We start from the raw sequence: 17,354 nt of genomic DNA on the forward strand, positions 1-17,354 counted from the left end.
GGAAATTAACTTAAGTTACCTTAAGTTACTTACTTAGTTACTGGCAAAGTAAAAATCAAACCGGTTACTTCCTAATTGGTGGCCAAGCTCATCAAGCACAGAAAACAAGAACAAGTATCAAAGCTTCCAATGCTGGCAGAACTGCAGAGCTAATAAAGTCTACCATTTTTCCAAAGGCACTCAGCATCAGTTGTCCGCCACATTCAGCATAATGTCAATGTTGAAATTCCAGATCCCTGCATTGCGCAGTCAGGTAAAGTGCAGCAAGATATTGCAAAATTCATTCACCTTTTTTCAGTGCTTCCTTAATTGATACCGTTCTTTGCAACTCTTCTGTTGCTATTTATTTGTTTGTATTTGTCTGTTTTGGAAGTGTTACTACTAACTTCTTTTGTGGTTCTTTTCTTGTCCCATTTAACCTGTTTGAAAAGGAGTTTATAAAATATAATGTATGCTTAGAATATGTTTTGTAGAAGTAAATCTCTTAAACAGAAAAACAAGATTGGAGAACAGTTTTAAAAAAGAGACTGATTAAATACTATTCTATTAGCACTAGAACTTGATCAATCCCTAGGTTGTAGTCTTAAATTAGGTATCATAACCTATTAATGTAATTATTTCAGCTCAAAATTTGGGAAAATCAAACCTAAAGCAAAAGGACAATTCTCCCAGTGGCCATGGGAGAATGAAAGTTATAAAAGATCTGGAGCTTTTTAGTTCAGAAAACAATCACAGAATGTTAAGAGTTACCAGGGACCTTGAAGATCACCTAGTCTAGCTCATTGCAGTACTACTATGGGTAGTCCTCGACTTACAACCACAATTGAGTCCAAAATTTGTGTTGCTAAGTGAGATATTTGTTAAGTGAGTTTTGCCCCATCTTACGACCTTGCCACAGTTGTTAAATGAATCACTGCACTTATTAAATTAGTAACACGGTTATTAAGTGAATCTGATTTTCCCATTGACTTTGTCAGAAGGTTGCAAAAGATGATCACATAACCCCAGGTCACTGCAATGGTCATAAATATGAGTCAGTTGCCAAGCATCTGAATTTTGCTCATGTGACAATCGGGATACTGCAATAGTTGTAAGTGTGAAAAACGATCGTCACTTTTTCAGTGCCATTTTAACTGCGAACCATCACTAAATGAACTGTTGTAAGTTGAGGACTACCTATATGTGATACCTCAAAGATGACTAACTGGCTTTTTAAATCATCTTCAGTGAAGGCCAATCACTTCCTCACAAGCAGTTTGGTTGACTGATGAACAACTGTTACTATTAGAACATACTGCTTAATGTCTTAACTGCAATCTACTTACATATTATGTAAAAATAATAGATTATGTAAATCCTATTATTTCTTGCTTTGTCTTCTCAAACAGCTCTGAAGAATTCCTCAGTGTTTTATATGACAATCCTTCAGAGAGGAGGAGTATAGTAAGAATATAGTAGAAGACAATTATCATGTCTTTTCACAGCCTTTCTTCTCCAGATTAAACACATTCAATGGCTTCAAGCATTCCTCATATTATTTGCTTTCCTGCTATCTTCGTTGCTCTCAATAAATATCTATATAAGATGGTAAAAGAGCAATCAATACTTATAAATGGGAATTGTTTATGGGGAGAATAAATAACATTCCCCCCCACCCTTGCTTCAATAATCTCAAAGATACACTGCACAATACCATTCTTAGAAATTGGAATGGCTCAGCATTTCATCACATTTAAAATCACCCTATATTCTCACTCCCTGAAAACATGCGTGACAAGGCTTTGCTGTTTAGTCCTCTGAAGACAAAAACATAATTTTTATACAAATTAATTCTAAATGAATCTGTCTATTCCAACTTCCCTATAATGATGGGGGAAATTAACCTTACTTTGCCTCCTTCAACCTGAGAAGATCTGAACATAAAGGATAATTGTACCAATGGAGAGAGAGAAATGCCTAGCTGAAAACTTTTTTCCTTATAACTGCAGAAATGCTGTAGAGTTTAATTGCATTTGATTAAAGGCCCTTCTGCATCATCTGAAGATTCATTCTGATGCCACACTGTCACCTGTTTCATGGAGCTAAGACTATTTTTTGCTCTGCATCGGTTGATTATCAGCTGCAATAAAGGTGGTGGGTTTTGCAAATGACTATAGCTCTAAGGACTTTGTTGATGTATTTGTGCCAATGTTTGCATTGGCAGAAATTTTTGCTTCATTTTGCCTCCCAGCTCCTGGCCTCAAGCCAGTCATCATTCTCTTCTCATCCTTGACTCCCTGCTCTTAAAAGGTTTGGGATCCTGCTCCTGGACCTTGTGATTTCCCATCTGTGTTGTTTAGAACTTGCCATCTCTACTCTCTCAATCTAGTTGCTATAGCAACATCAGACCACATCACAAAGTACCTAATGGCAAAATTGTTTTACCTTTAGAATTCACAAGTGTTTTTAAACGCAATAGTGGAATAGCAGTGAGGGTGGTCAAGAAGCCCTTGAATTTGGTTTAGATTCTGTACAATTAATATTTCACCACATAAACAGAATGTAATCCTACACTCACCTCTGAGGCTTTAAAGCTATTTTGTGGTTTCTGGGCTGCATTTCCAGTGGTGTGAGTTGATAGTTTTGCACACTGTGTAGCACAATGAGTTCTTTTTTCTGGAATAGCCACGCCACTTGAAATTGAAGACTTTGCCATGCAGGTCTGGGTTGATTTGCTGTCCTCCAAAATTCCTGAAAACACAAAATTGCAGAGTGAAAGCCAAAATATTTGTTACTACTTTACATATAGTATTTTTTCAGCTGAAAAGGAAATTGACAAAATTATTTTGTTTTATAGAATGCTGTTTTGTCTGTGATAGTTTTAACATAAGATCCATTATATTACATTTACATATTCTTATACCTCTTCTCCCCTTCATATGTAGACACCAAGAGTTTGCATAGATATTTGCCTATTAACTTTTAGCAAATGATAAGAAATGACTTAGCTATGTGAGATCCTGAAATTCTAGGGTATTTGGGGGGAAAAAAACACCTTGTGATGCCAAACTTGTGACGGTTAGCACTTCACACAGCAACAGAAATAAACTTCGTGTTTGGAACAGAAGGATGGTTTGCTGGTAGAAATCGGACATGTCCACAGCAGTGAAAGCAGATTTTAAAGTCTCAGAGTAAACACTGAGGGCCATTCTGTACACCCTGAAAATAGGAACAACTCTTGCAAAAGGCAGCGGCCTTTTCAATATGTAGATATATGCCATCCATGCTCCAACACTGTTGAAGGGCTTGGAAAGAATACAGGCAAAACAATACAGGATAGTTCTTGATCTATAACCATAACTCAGCCCAAAGTTTCCATTGCCAAGCAAGGCAGTTAAGTGAGTTTGCCCCATTTTGTGATCTTTTTTGCCACAGTTAAGTGAATCACTGCAGTTGTTAAGTGAATTGTGTGGTCATTAAGCGAATCTGGCTTCCCATATTGACTTTGCTTTTCAGAATCTAGCCTGGTAGGTTACAAAGGGTGATCACATGATAATATATGCCTATTGTCAAGCACCCAAATGTTGATCATATGATCATGGGAATGCTGCAACAGTCATAAGTGTGAAAACTGGTCATAAATCACTTTTTTCAATGCCATTGTAACTTCAAATGGTCACCATTCAAACCAAATGAATGGTTGTAAGTCGAGGACTACCTGTACTGTTATTTAAAAGAAAAGACAATAGAACAATTCGTAAAAACAACAAATTGATACAAAAGTCTAACTTTGTCCCTGTGCATTACAAAAAAATGAGGATCCTTTTGTAGCACACCAGGTTTATTTATCTGCTTGGTCAACAAAAAAGATCAGCAATTTGCAGTCAAATAGGTATTGATCAAATAGCTTTGACATTAACATGGAGAACACCATGCAAAAACTGGAGAAGAAATGGACAGAGTTTCAAATGTTTTTTCATGAAATATGTGACCAGAGGGGCAGAATACAATTGACAAAACATGGAGATATATCCAGGAAATAAATACAATCAAATCATTATGCTCAAGAATACAAGGAAAGTCAAAAGATCATGAAAGCGTGAGCTTTGTGATCAAAATCTGCTATAGCAACAATCAGTACACAAGGAACAAAGATTTCTTGTTTTTCTTTCTTAGTGGTATTGTGTTGGACTGGGCTTTTATGATTGTATTTTTCAGTGTTTCCTACGCTTCTTGAGTTGTTTTCCCCTTTAGGATTTTTATCCATGAAATTTTGCTTAGACTCTCTCTGAGTTTGTTAAAATCAGCTCTTTTAAAGTTTAGGACACTGGTTGGTCACTCTTGCCCAAGGTTCCAGCAATTTCAATTCCCTCTATCACTTCTCTATTAGTAAGAAATTGATCTAGTATAGCTTTTCCTCTAGTTTCCTCCTCTACCTTTTGGGTGACAAAGTTGTCAACTAAGTTGGTTAGGAATCTGTTCAATCTCTTGTTTGCTGCAGAGTTTGTCTCCCAGTTGATATCAGGGTAGTTAAAGTCTCCCATTACTACTGTGGTATGTTTCCTACATACATTTGTTAATTGATTAGCAAAGAGTTCATCTATTTCTTCTGCTTGGTTGGGTGGCCTGTAGTATACTCCTATAGCAATGTCATTCTTTTTTCCTTTTATATTGACCCATATGGATTCTAGGAGGTTTTCATCCTTGGTTTTGTGTATTTCTGTAGAGATGTAGTGATCTTTTATATATAATGCAACTCCACCTCCTCTTTTGTTGGGTCTGTTTCTTTTGAATAGTTTATATCCTTCCATCAGTTCATTCCAGTCATGAGTTTCATCTCATCAGGTGTCAGTAATAGCAACTATATCATATCTGCCTTCTTGTAGAAATACTTATGCACAAGAAACCCTTAGGTACACAATTTATCTTGAGGTAATTGCTTTAGGGTTTTTTCTCCCTTCACTATGTTAATTATGTTTTCTTTTTCTTTCCTCTCTGTTATATTAATTAAAGTCAAAACAGAAAAATGCTAACTGTAGAGAAGAATGCAACGAAGATCTGGTCACTGTTCATGTTTCTCATTTTTGTTGGATTTGCCAATTGTTTGGGGATGTTTTTTAATGACAAACCTAGATAAAGGAATATTACATAATATACAGTGGTAAGATTCAGCCAGTTCGGCAGAACCAGTAGTTAATTTTTTGTTGCCCAGGCCCAGAATGGACTTCCGGAAGTGGCATCCACACAGAGAACCAGTTGTTCACATATTTGAATCCCACCACTGATAATAATGGGAATATTGCAAGGCACATATTCTATGTGCTGCAGATGAGAATAGGTTAGCAGTTAAGTTGTGAAACCCACATCTGTCTTAAACTGAAATGGTTCAACTGAATTAGAAGTGATTTTGCTCAGTTACTGATCGCTTAAAGATGTAAATAGCCAGGGCATAGTAGGTAAAGGATCATTAATTTCCTTTATGTGACATATTTCCCACATTACTTACGTTCATAACAAAAAGTAATTAACTCACCCCTGCAATCTTCTGCCATAGTGGCACTTCAATTATAAAAAGCTTCCACAAAGAGGTTAGAGAACAAATCAAAGTTTATACTTGCAAAAGATGTTCAGCAATTAAGGGGAGAAATGGCTATCTTTGTAGAGTTTGCCTATTGCCAATGAATCTCAATGTACAACCCAGTTACTTGCTATAAGTCAACAGAAATACATTTTAGACAGAAGTATAGATAAAGAATCATTTGCTGCAAAGCAAATATGCTGGGGCAATACACTAGAAGCAAGAAAGCACTTAGTGCAAACTAGAACTAGCAGTACTCCAGAACAAAAACAGCAAATCAAAAGTAAAGAAGACATGATTACTAGCACTGTTTGGGAGATGACAGGGCTAAAATACATTATTACAATGGAGCTGATAAATCAGCTTGTTATCATGTGGTTTTATTGCAGCAAAAAGATGCACTCTACAATCTTATGTCATTTATCTAACCTAATTTATAGCTCTGCTCTAATCGAAACCCAACAGGACGCCTCAGGGAAAATTATCAGCATCCACCATAGGCCATTTGTTACTGGTACCTATTTCATTTTCCATCTGAAAATAACAGAAAATAAAAACCACCTGAATAATTGGCTCATTGAATGAAAACCTCTCAAAAAACATACAGGAGCAGCTTTTGAAATGACTCCCAGGGGACAGCTGAGAAGAAAGATCCAATTTACAATAAATAATCCCAAGGTCATAAGAGAAAGAGAGAAAAAAATCAAGATGATTAGAATCAGGGATCTGCTTTCTTCAAGGGATTCAAAACACATTTAGAATCCAATAACTATAAAAGTACTCTAGGTGCCATTAAAACTTAATTACAGTAAGAAGCACTTCAAGTAACAAGTACTTAGTGTGCTTTGCTTTTTCTGCCTGGGTTTAGACAATTCTCATATCTTTTACATGTTTTGTCTTCTCCAGCCCTCCCTCAGATGACTGTTGTCCTCAACTTCATCCTGGTGAAAAGCTGTATTACTATGTCTAGCTAGTTTCCCTTTTCTGTGATTTCTCTCATCTTCCTGGTGGATGAATATGTTGCATAGTGAGGATGGGCCTAGCATTCTTCTATCGTTTTTTAGAATGCATTGAGTGGTCTAGAATCCTTGTGCAAAAAAAAAAAAAGATACTGGCAAATGAAAGTCAGAGTGTCGCTAGGCATTCCAACTGTTTTAAGAACAAATGGGGCTGGCCTATGCTGTCATTAGACAGATATAAAGCTGTTTGAATAATCATCCCAACAAGGATATGTCACTAGCTCTATGTCAGGTTGAAGGCAAATGTCAAATAGGATACCATTTTAGGCTCTGTGCTGTTCACCATATTTATAAAGGGCATAGATGAAGGATTAGAAAATATTATCAAATTTGCAGATGACACAAAGGACAATATATTGACAAGCTGAGACAATGGGCAGATAAGATAAATTTCAATCAAGATAAATGTATACTGGTCTTTGGATAGAAAAAAATCAAAGATATGAGTATAGGATGGGGGGAACCATGCTGGGTACCTAGAAAAAGGATCTGAGTATCTTGGTGAATAATAAACTGTTAGCCAACAGTGACACAACAGCAAAAAGAAAAAGAAAATGCAAATCTTAGGCTCCATCAACAGCAGTGTCAAGATCAAGAAAAATCATTATTCCTTTCTATCCTACATCTAAAATATTGCTCAGACCTCACCTATAATATTGTGTCCACTTCTGTGCACCAAATTTTAGGAAGGATGTTGATAAACTGGAAAGTGTCCAAAGAAGAACAACCTGGAAAGAAAAATTTATGAGGAACAGTTGAAGCTGTTGGATATATTTAGCTTGGAAAAGATTGTGGAGTCATAGTAGCTGTCTTCAAGAAGATACGATACAATTCTTCCAAGATGTTTCAGAAAAGAAAAAAATGGCTTAAGTTACAAGGAAGTAAATTTCAATTGGGTATCAGGAAAACTCTAATGATAAGAGCTGTTCTCCCAAAAATCTTCCTTGAGAAAGGGTGTACTCTTCTTTGCTAGAGAAGTTTAAGCATCCCATTGGGGATAACATAGCAGTGGATTTCTGTATTAGGCACCAGATTTGACTGGTTGGCCTCCAAAGTTATGTAATGCTTAGTACATACTGTTATTCACCAGTTCAAATTGCTTTGGGTGATTTTGAGCTGGAGTATAAGTTCAGTGGGGTATCTAAGAAAGCAAGCCAATAATATATATTTTCAATTATCAACCTGTATACTGTATGCACATTACGCACAGCAAAGTGGTCATATTTCTAGATATCTCAGCAGATTGCTATCAACCAAATGAAAAGCGATGTTGGCCATAATCAGGAAGATTACAGTAAGAATGTTTGCAGCCTATTTTAATGATTACATCTACCACTTTTGTGCATTTTTCATTTTATCAGGCCAAGTTAAGATAACCATCTGTTCAGGTTCCCTGTACAAAACAAAAGCTTTTGATAAAGGTAATATATCTCTTTCAATGTTTGTTTTGTTTCTTGGTTCTGAAGAGTCTTCTGGAGAAATTAAAGTCAATATTACTTTTAGCAAGTGATAGCAGTAGCTACAAAAGCAGACAGGAGATGTTATTGATTGTTCAGGATATTCAGACCATCCTTTATATTCTGTCTTCTGGAACAATAAAAGTGTTTTTCCAGGCCAGGCAGAACACTACTTTAGACTGACAACCAAAATGGTGAAGAAAGAACATTATTTGATATATACAGCAACATTGTACGTCATTATGACATACATGCTCACAAAAGACTAATATGTCCACAAAAAGAAAAAAAAATCCAATTCTACTTTTATTATTTGTATTAAATTTCTAAATTTCTAAATTTTAGGGATTAATATACAGATATTTGTTGGAAAACCAAACAGATTGAGATTATTTCAAAGGATCGCATAAAAATGTTTCCTACAAAGGACCCCTTTTCTGATTACGGCAGATTTGTATTTCTCTCTGGCCTATCTACAATAGAGAGAAAAAATACAATCCTATCTCTGGTGCTAAAAGTTAATGTAAGAAAGCAGAATACTTCAAACCAAACAAGCTTTACAAAGGTGGTATTGTGGACTAAGCCAAATGAATAAAACATTTTTCAAGCATGTCAATAGATCATATTCTTCCAATATGTCAGATTTGATCACAGCTCAGCAGTAATCCTCAATGCATAAGCAAGAAACAACAATTGGGGAACAAAGAAAATGAAGCCAAAAGAAGTATCTAAAGATGTTCAGATGTGTTTATCTGTCCTTATCTGGTTCTCTTTGGGTACATGAGACGTGAATTTTCACATGAAAAAATTGCAAGGAAACAACTTCAGACTGCGTTTTTATGGAAACTTTTGTCACAAAACAGTCAAATGTGGAAAGTCAGCCAGATTATTTTATGCTACACAATTCAGTGGGACGGTTTTTGGCATGGAGTGAAAACTCTTAATAGGGATTCATAATGCATTTTCATACTTATTTCAGCTTCTTACAGGAGTCATCTAATAAACTTCCAAAATCCTAGACACTTTTACAACGTAAGTGAAACTTTGGAATCCAAATCAGACATCCCACCTAAAATTTATCTTATAATGTGATGAACATTTGGGATCTTGAATAGTTTTTTTTAAAGTACTGCTAAGGAACACTTTTTATTTTGAACAAATTGTTAGTCTTTTTTTGTGATCCTTGTTCTCATGATACATATACACTTTCTCAATCAAAACACTTTTGCCACTCCACCATATTTCATGTCCTATGAAAATATTAACTTTTTCTACATTACGCAACTGCTTGGTAAAATATCTATTTATATTCTGAAATATCTTTTCAGCATGTCCTTGTATCCTTACATAAGCAATGACAATACTTTAACAATATGAAAACAGGGCATCTTGCCATTTCAGAAAATTGTTATTTGGGATAGAAATGCAGAGAGTTTGTGTCCTTTAGTGAAGATTTAATAATATTCAGAATTATGCTTTAAAAATATTATATGGGTAGTCTTCAACTTATGACCATAACTGGACCTGACAATTACATTTTTTGCAACAGACTTTAAATGAATCCATTGTTTGTCCTGTGGCATTTTTGCTGGAAATCAGAAGTATATCTTAGTTTTGAGCAAAAACATCAAAAATTGCAGTCATGTGACCAAGGGATGCTGCAAACAGCCATTAATGTATGCTGGTTGCCAGATGCCCAAAATACAGACATGTGATGGGGGGCATTGGAATTTTGGATCCAGGTCATAAATATCTTTTGGGTATTGTATCTTCAAACAGTCACTAAGTGATCAGTCATAAGTTGTGGACTACCTATAGGTGATATTAAAGTTTTTAAAAAAGCAGTACAAAGAAAATCACAAGTATGGGCTCATTCTAAAGGCAAGATACTCTTTGGGGACAGGCTATATGTTGCATATTAGTGAAATATAAGTGAGGGAAATTGTCCTTGTATTGAGCAAGTTTTAATAATATTTCATAGTTTATGCTGGATTTCAGCTACAAGTTCATACCAGTAGTATAGCTCTGAAACTATCAGTGGAACAGCTTACTCCCTGAAATCATGGGCGCTCCATCGCTGGAAAGAGACTGGACAATCACCTGTCTGAGATGGTAAAGATCCTCCTGCTTGAGCAGGGGGCTGGACTAGAAGATCCTTCCAGTTTCTACTCTACTCTACAGTATCTGACCTCAGTGTAGTATTTTTATCTTAGCTACAAACATTACTTTTACAGAATAGAGGTTATTTTATACAACCACTAGCACTCATTTGAAAGTGGCCTCAGAAAAATTGCTAATTGTGTTGTGGTGGTGAAGAGTTGATACTATCTTGCACACAGCTTGCATCGTAAGGGTTTCAAATAGATGAATGACTTTATTCACAATTCTCAAGGTTCCCAGTGATAGGGATAGAGAGATATAAACATAAAAGTTAGATATACACGCTGTTCCCAAGCTATATAACATATATCAGCTGTGACTGTGTTTATATTATATGCTAATTTGCAATCTAGTCAACCATACTTTAGCTAAGAATGTTTCTCAGCCTTAGCAATTTTAAGAGGTGTGGACTTCGCCTCCCAGAATTCCCCAGTTAGCATTACTGGCTGGGAAATTTGGGGAGTTGAAGTCCACACTTCTTAAAATTGCCAAGGTTGAGAAAATACTGGCCTAGCATTAAATCCAATTGGCAAATGTGCAAAGAATTTATAGCTGTATCACAAGAAACCCCAAAATTGCACTAAGTAAATTATAGCTAAGTTAACCCCAGGCAAGCATGTGCAGTCAAGGTAGGCTGCCACCAATTTTTCCCCTCCTTTCTGGAAGAAAAGAATTGGAATTAGAATAACAAGAGTTGGAAGGGACCTTGTCTGTTATCTAGTCCAACCCCCCTGCCAAAGCAGGAGACCCAGGCAATCCAGTCTCTTCTTGAAAGCTTCCAGTGAAGATTCCCACAACATCTGAAGGCCAACAAGAAAAGTACCTCTGCTGCCCTGAGACAGCTCTGAAAACAGCGTCCCAAAGAGGGAAACTCGGATTCCTTGTCTAAACTGCCGCCAAGGCAGCAGAGCCAGGACTTTTCTTAGGCAAGCAATGGGAATGTCCCAAAATAACGCCAGCATTTGCCTGGAGCGATGCAAAGCACGGCGGCTATTTTTGCAGCCTGCCCCCTGCTTTTTCCAGGTAGGATCCCTGTTCGGCTCCGGGGCTCAGACGGGGGATTGGGGGGGGGAGAGGAACCCGTCGGCGGCGACAGCGGGGTTCCGAGCAATCGCCCCGCTTGGCAGCCAGCCGCAGTGGCGGCGGAAGGGCGGCCCTCCACCCCACGCTTTCCCGACTCACCGGGGCCCTTCAGGCCGGCCTCGGCGTCGCCGCTCTCCGGGCCGGCGGCGGGCAGCGGCTGCTGCTGAGGCTCGGCGTCCGTGTTGGTCAGCCAAGTGGACTCGGTCTCCCTGGTCCAGCTCTCGTAATAGCGCGGCTCGATGGCATCGGCGCGGCTCCCGCCGCAGCCCATCCCGGCCCCCGGCCGCTCAGCGCCGGCTCCGCGCAGCAGCAACAGCAGCTCCCTTTCTCCGCTACCCTCTGCCAAGGGCGCTCGCCTTCGCCTCCTTCCGCGCTCTCGGCCTCGCCGCCGATGGCCCTTCGCCTGCCGCTGCCTCCCGAGTCTTCTGGCGTCTGCCTTGCCCCCCCCCCACTCCTTCCCTCTTCCCCCTCCCCGCTGCTTACGGGTTTCCCTCTTTCGCCTCCCCCTCGTCTGCTCCTGCTCCTGCTCGCTGGCGGAGGATGAGGGCTCGCCGCCTTAGCGGAGGATTGAGGAAGCCTCCGCTTGGCCGGGGGAAGGGCCCCTGTTGTTGTTGTCCTTCCTCTTCTTCCTCCTCCATATTTTTCTTCTTCTTTCTTTGCCTCCTCCTTTCTCCCTCTCCTCCTCTTCTTTCTTCTTTTTCCCCTTCTCCCTCCTCCTTTCTCCCTCTCCTCCTCCTCCTCTTTCTTTCTTTTTCCTCTTCTTTCTTCTTCTTTCCCCCCTCTTCCCTCTCATTCTCTTTCTCCTCCTCCTCCTCCTCCTCCTCCTCCATTCAGTGTTTCTCAACCTTGACCATTTTAAGGCATGTGGACTTCAACTCCCAGAATTCCACATTGCTGGCTGTGGAATTCTGGGAGTTGAAGTCCACATGCCTTAAAATGGTCAAGGTTGAGAAACACTTCTCTCGTAAGGATGGACTTCCGGACCGCTCCCCCTCGCCGCAGGGAGACGGAACCGCTTAGATGGTTCCGTCCCAGGCGACTGATGGACCCTGAGAGGTTCCTGACGGAGCTTGGGCCATATCCGGAGGATCTGGTCCACGACTCGGCGGAAAATCAGGCGGCGGCTTGGGAGACAACTGCCGCCGCAGCATTGGANCCCCCCCCCCCACTCCCTTCCTCTTCCCCCTCCTCGCTGCTTACGGGTTTCCCTCTTCCGCCTCCCCCTCGTCTGCTCCTGCTCCTGCTAGCTGGCGGAGGATGAGGGCTCGTCGCCTTAGCGGAGGATTGAAGAAGCCCCCGCTTGGCCGGGGGAAGGGCCCCTGTTGTTGTTGTTGTCCTTCCTCTTCTTCCTCCTCCATATTTTTCTTCTTCTTTCTTTGCCTCCTCCTTTCTCCCTCTCCTCCTCTGCTTTCTTCTTTTTCCCCTTCTCCCTCTCCTCCTCCTCCTCTTTCTTCTTTTTCCTCTTCTTTCTTCTTCTTTCTCCCCTCTTCCCTCTCATCCTCTTTCTCCTCCTCCTCTTCCTCTAAGGCAATGGTGGCGAACCTATGGCACGCGTGCCAGAGGCAGCACTCAGAGCCCTCTCTATTGGCACACGTGCCACCCCCGCCAACAGCAGGTGCATCAGGCCACCACTGCCACCTGGAGCAGGAGCCCCGCCCAGCACAAAGGAGGCAAAGCGGCCAGCTAGCAGGCTCGAGTAGAGGGGGTAGAGCAGAGGTCACCAACCATTGTTGATTGGTGGACTGGAAGAAAAGAGAGGGGTAAGCATTTTACATGCGTGCATGCGTGCACAAGGCCACGAGCACGCATGTGCTGCAAATGGGGCAGGGCTAGTGCCTGCGTGATACTCACTAGCCCTGCCCCGTTCTTGCATGGTACAGCGCCTTGTATCTGCACCCCACGGCACGGCCGTTTTTGCGCCTTGCAGCACGATGGCCCATTTTTGTGCCCCCGGTTTTTGCGTGCCAGAGGCAGCACTCAGAGGCGCCTCCCTGCCCCCCCATGAAGGCACCACAATGCTGATGCAGCCCTGGCACTTTGCGATAAATAAGTGGATTTTGGGTTGCGGTTTGGGCACTTGGTCTCTAAAAGGTTCGCCATCACTGCTCTAAGGCTTCCAGTGTTTCTCAACCTTGACAATTTTAAGGCATGTGGACTTCAACTCCCAGAATTCCACAGCCAGCATTGCTGGCTGTGGAATTCTGGGAGCTGAAGTCCACATGCCTTAAAATTGTCAAGGTTGAGAAACACTAAGCACTTCGCAGTTTGATGATCCTACTCTGCAAAGTTTCTTAGTCTCAAGTGAAAGAATTAAAATGAACACTTTGTGATTTTTACAGGGGAAAGAAAGAAATCTCCAATAACAACTTTGTAATGTCTCCTTGCATGTTGGCTATATAAACAATATATTATTTTTTATTTTGAAAAAAAAAGGTTAATTTCATTTATCCCTTGTGAGATTGGGCTATCTTCTAGGAAGTAAAATTAGCTGGATCCACTGGCCACATGCTTTGATGTTCTGTGGCCACAAGATGGCATTATAATTGCTATTTCATTTTTTTATTTTTATTTTTTACTTTTTGTCAATGACCTCCAAGATGACACCTGATTGGCTCTCTAAACACTCATGCTCATTGGCTACAATCAGATGAAGGAAAGCTACCTGATATCAACCTAAGCAAGTTGTGCTTCCTTTTTCTGGTTATTTGGCTATAACGTTTCATAGAATACAGATAAGTGAACAAACTTTGTTGTATTACATTCTTGATTACATTATCTTTCCGCTGATATATCATTGTATGGTACTACTCCAAAAGAAAGTGGTGTTATTAGCCATCAAACCTCAAATGTACACTTTTCCCAAAAGGTTTCCACAATTTTGGCCACTACTGTACATGCCAATGCTGTGTTGGCCATAATTGCTGCTATATAATAATTAAAGTGTTGAGTAGAACTGGGAAAATCCAGGTTCAAATCCATCATTGAATTGTTTTAGAATAGGATAGAGCTGGAAGGGACCTTGGAGGTCTTCTAGTCCAGCCCCTTGCTCAAGCAGGAGAACCTATACCATTTCAGACAAGTGACTGTCTAGTCTCTTCTTAAAAACAGGCAAGCTGTTCCACTGTTTAATTGTCCTCACTGTTAGGAAGTTTAACCTTAATTCTCTTTGGTCAGTTTCCAACCATTGTTTCTTGTCCTGCCCTCTGGTGCTTTTGAGAATAGTTTGATGCCCTCTTCTTTGTGGCAGCCCCTCAAATGCTGTTATCATGTCTCCCCTATTTCTTCTTTTCTTTAGACTAGCCAAACCCAAGTCCTGCAGCCATTATTCATATGTTTTAGTCTTCAGGCCTTTGATCATTTTAGTTGCTCTTCTCTGAATTTTTTCCAAAGTCTCAACATCTTTTTTGTGATATGATGACCAAAATTGGTTGCAGTAATCCAGGTGTGGTCTTACTAGGGTTTTATAAAGCAGTACTAATACATCGCATAATCTTGATCCTATGCCGCTGTTTATACAACCCAGCATTGTATTAGCTTGCTTGGCTGCTGCTGCATATTGCTGGCTCATAGTCAAATGATCATCCACTAGGACTCCAAGGTCCCTCTCACAGTTGCTATTTTTGAGCCAGGTTTCACCTAATCTGTATTTATACCTTTGATTTTTCCTGCCTAAATGTAAAACTTTGCTTATCTCCACATTAAAATTCATTTTGTTGGATAGGGACCATTGTCCAAGTTTGTCAAGATCTTTTTGGATCCTGAGCTTGTCTTCTGGGTTGTTGGCTATTCCTGCCAGTTTAGTGTCATCTGTAGATTTGATGAGTTCCCCTTCTATTTCTTCATCTAAGTAATTTATGAAGATATTAAAGAGTACTGGGCCCAAGACGGAGCCTTGTGGTACCCCACTACTTACTTCTATCCATGTGGATATAGTACATTGAGGACTACTCATTGAGTATGGTTTGTCAGCCAGCTACAGATCCATCTGGTGGTGGTGTTGTCTACCGCTATCCCATCTTTTTCTAGCTTACTAAGCAGCAGGTTGTGGTCTACTTTGTCGAATGTATATATGCTGTACTCTGCTTTTAGCAACTATAGAGTGTTAGGTTGCTTGAATAACATTTCCAAAGCTTGCCAAGAAGAAACAAGTACACATTTGTATGGCCCCTGTCTAGAATTACGTATTTTAGCTCTTAATGGTCAAAACTGTTTCCAATATGATACTCAAGTCCTTTGCTCAATGGAGAATGGGAGAAATTGCCTAGGCTGCCTATATATTTAATGAAGTTGGAAAGAGTTTAAAGTGTTTTTGGTCCCAAGGTAAATCCAAGCAAGAATAGATAGAAATGGAAAAAAATGCAGTCTCATCATACAGTGACAAGTGACTTAAAAGGCAGGCAGTCTTGAGGTCTCTAAAATGAAGTCCAAATTAATAAGAGTCACAACTCTCTCTAGTATGAGAACATATAGGGGGAAAAGGAAAGATACCTCCATAGGTTCTGTAAGACCTCCCTCCTGCAAAGTACCAGTGATGGGACCAAAACAGCTCTAAAGCTAAATCATCAAGTACAAAGCCTGTAGGTTGAAATCCCATTAAAGGGTTGAGTATAAAACAGTGAGTATAGAGAAGGGCAAAATCAACTGGTCTGTAGTTAATATAATATTTTAGGTAATCCCAGGACTCCTCAAGCCAGCTAAAGAAAGAACTCTGTACCAAGTTAATCCTTCCAATCTCAAGACAGAGGCATCCAAAGATGAGAAGCTGCAGCACAATACCACCAATTCATTGGGAGAGCTTTTCACCAACCAGCCATTGCAAATGAAAGTAAAATGGCGACAACTTGTAAAGTTATACCAGCTTGGGCCATTGGGGTGCCAGATCACTGGTTAACTCATTTATTCATGGTTCAGGGAAACTTAGGTAATTTGTTTTGTGTCAATGCAATCAAAACATTTTCAGGATCTGCTTCTTAAAAAAAAGTAATTATTGAAAGCTTAACTAAGGCCAAGTAGTAGTTCAGGAGGCTAAGAGATCTTCTACCTCAGATTCACACTTACATTCCAAATAAAGGATTGTGCTGCTTTTTATAATAAGATATAAACTTATTTGAGTAGACTTATATGCAAGCTAAGTTCAAATATTGTGCTAACCTACAATATGTACAGTGTTACTCAACCTTGGCAGCTTGAAGATGTGAGGACTTCAACTCCCAGAATTCCCCAGCCAGCCAAACAGAAACACTGTTAGAACAAGTGGCTGAGTTCATATATCACACTAAGCAATTAAACTCAGCCAACAAACCACAGATCAGTAATTTGAACTTCTCCTTTGGATTCATACAACATACTAAGTTGAAACTAGACAATCATATTCTGGCTTAATAAGACGTGTGAAAGGAATGAGCATGTAATAAAACGCCTTTCACTTCCAGGATGCTGGCAATAGTTCCATTCTGAAAAAAATGCAATTATTCCTCATTGATAGAGCAACAGAATAATGTTCTGGGAAAGAGGGAAATGAAGATGATACCATCCTGTTTCAATATTGATGCAAAGACCTATTCTTAGTAGCATTTTAATGAGTCAGTTTAGGGAGGGAAAGGTTATTTTACGGAAAGTGGAATCTTTCATTATGTCTGTTCCACACAATAGCCTAGCAGCACACAGCCACTGCCTGGCAACTGGTGAGTCAGGATTGTGTACACAAATAAAATGGATTATATTTCTAAACACTGACATATGTTCTTTCCTTTGTAGCAACCTTCGTTCTCAAAATCTTAAAATTTCCTTCTCTCCAAAGACCTTGCTAGGGGAAAACATTTTGAAATACAGAATTTCTGCTGCTCTGGATTCTAGAAAACTTAACCCATCTCACCCCTTTTTTTAAAAGAGACTGGAAACAAAGTCTTACAAGGCAAGATTGAGAGAGGAGGGTTAAGTTCAGAGAAGGGATAGCATTTTTTTAAAAAGCCTGAAAGGAAGTCATATAGAAGATTAAGATATGTTATTTACTGTCCCACAAGATCATAGATCAAAGTTGGGGGGGATTCCCAACTGTAGGAATTTTTGACAACTGCA

The 17,354-nt window shown here is 39.8% G+C and overlaps 1 protein-coding gene across 1 annotated transcript; it reads right to left on the bottom strand.

The window, feature by feature from the left end:
* Positions 1 to 239: 239 nt before the first annotated feature.
* Positions 240 to 11,547, bottom strand: BAALC (BAALC binder of MAP3K1 and KLF4). Its single transcript, XM_029286362.1, has 3 exons — positions 11,376 to 11,547; positions 2,558 to 2,730; positions 240 to 419 (listed from the first exon to the last, which is right to left on the bottom strand). The coding sequence occupies exons 1-3, from the start codon at positions 11,545 to 11,547 to the stop codon at positions 306 to 308; spliced, it is 459 nt and encodes a 152-aa protein (XP_029142195.1). The 3' UTR covers positions 240 to 305.
* Between the last annotated feature and the right edge of the window lie 5,807 nt (positions 11,548 to 17,354).

The sequence above is a fragment of the Protobothrops mucrosquamatus genome, unplaced genomic scaffold (assembly GCF_001527695.2).
Source record: "Protobothrops mucrosquamatus isolate PMUCROS unplaced genomic scaffold, P.Mucros_1.0 scaffold3438, whole genome shotgun sequence".
NCBI classification, from domain to species: Eukaryota; Metazoa; Chordata; class Lepidosauria; order Squamata; family Viperidae; genus Protobothrops; species Protobothrops mucrosquamatus.

Excerpts from the sequence above, each read along its gene's own strand:
- BAALC (XM_029286362.1), bottom strand. The coding sequence starts at position 11,547 with ATGGGCTGCGGCGGGAGCCGCGCCGATGCCATCGAGCCGCGCTATTAC. Across the intron at positions 2,731-11,375 it reads GGCCGGCCTGAAGGGCCCCG|GAATTTTGGAGGACAGCAAA; the intron begins GTGAGTCGGGAA and ends TTGTGTTTTCAG. Across the intron at positions 420-2,557 it reads ATAGCTTTAAAGCCTCAGAG|GTTAAATGGGACAAGAAAAG; the intron begins GTGAGTGTAGGA and ends CTTTTCAAACAG.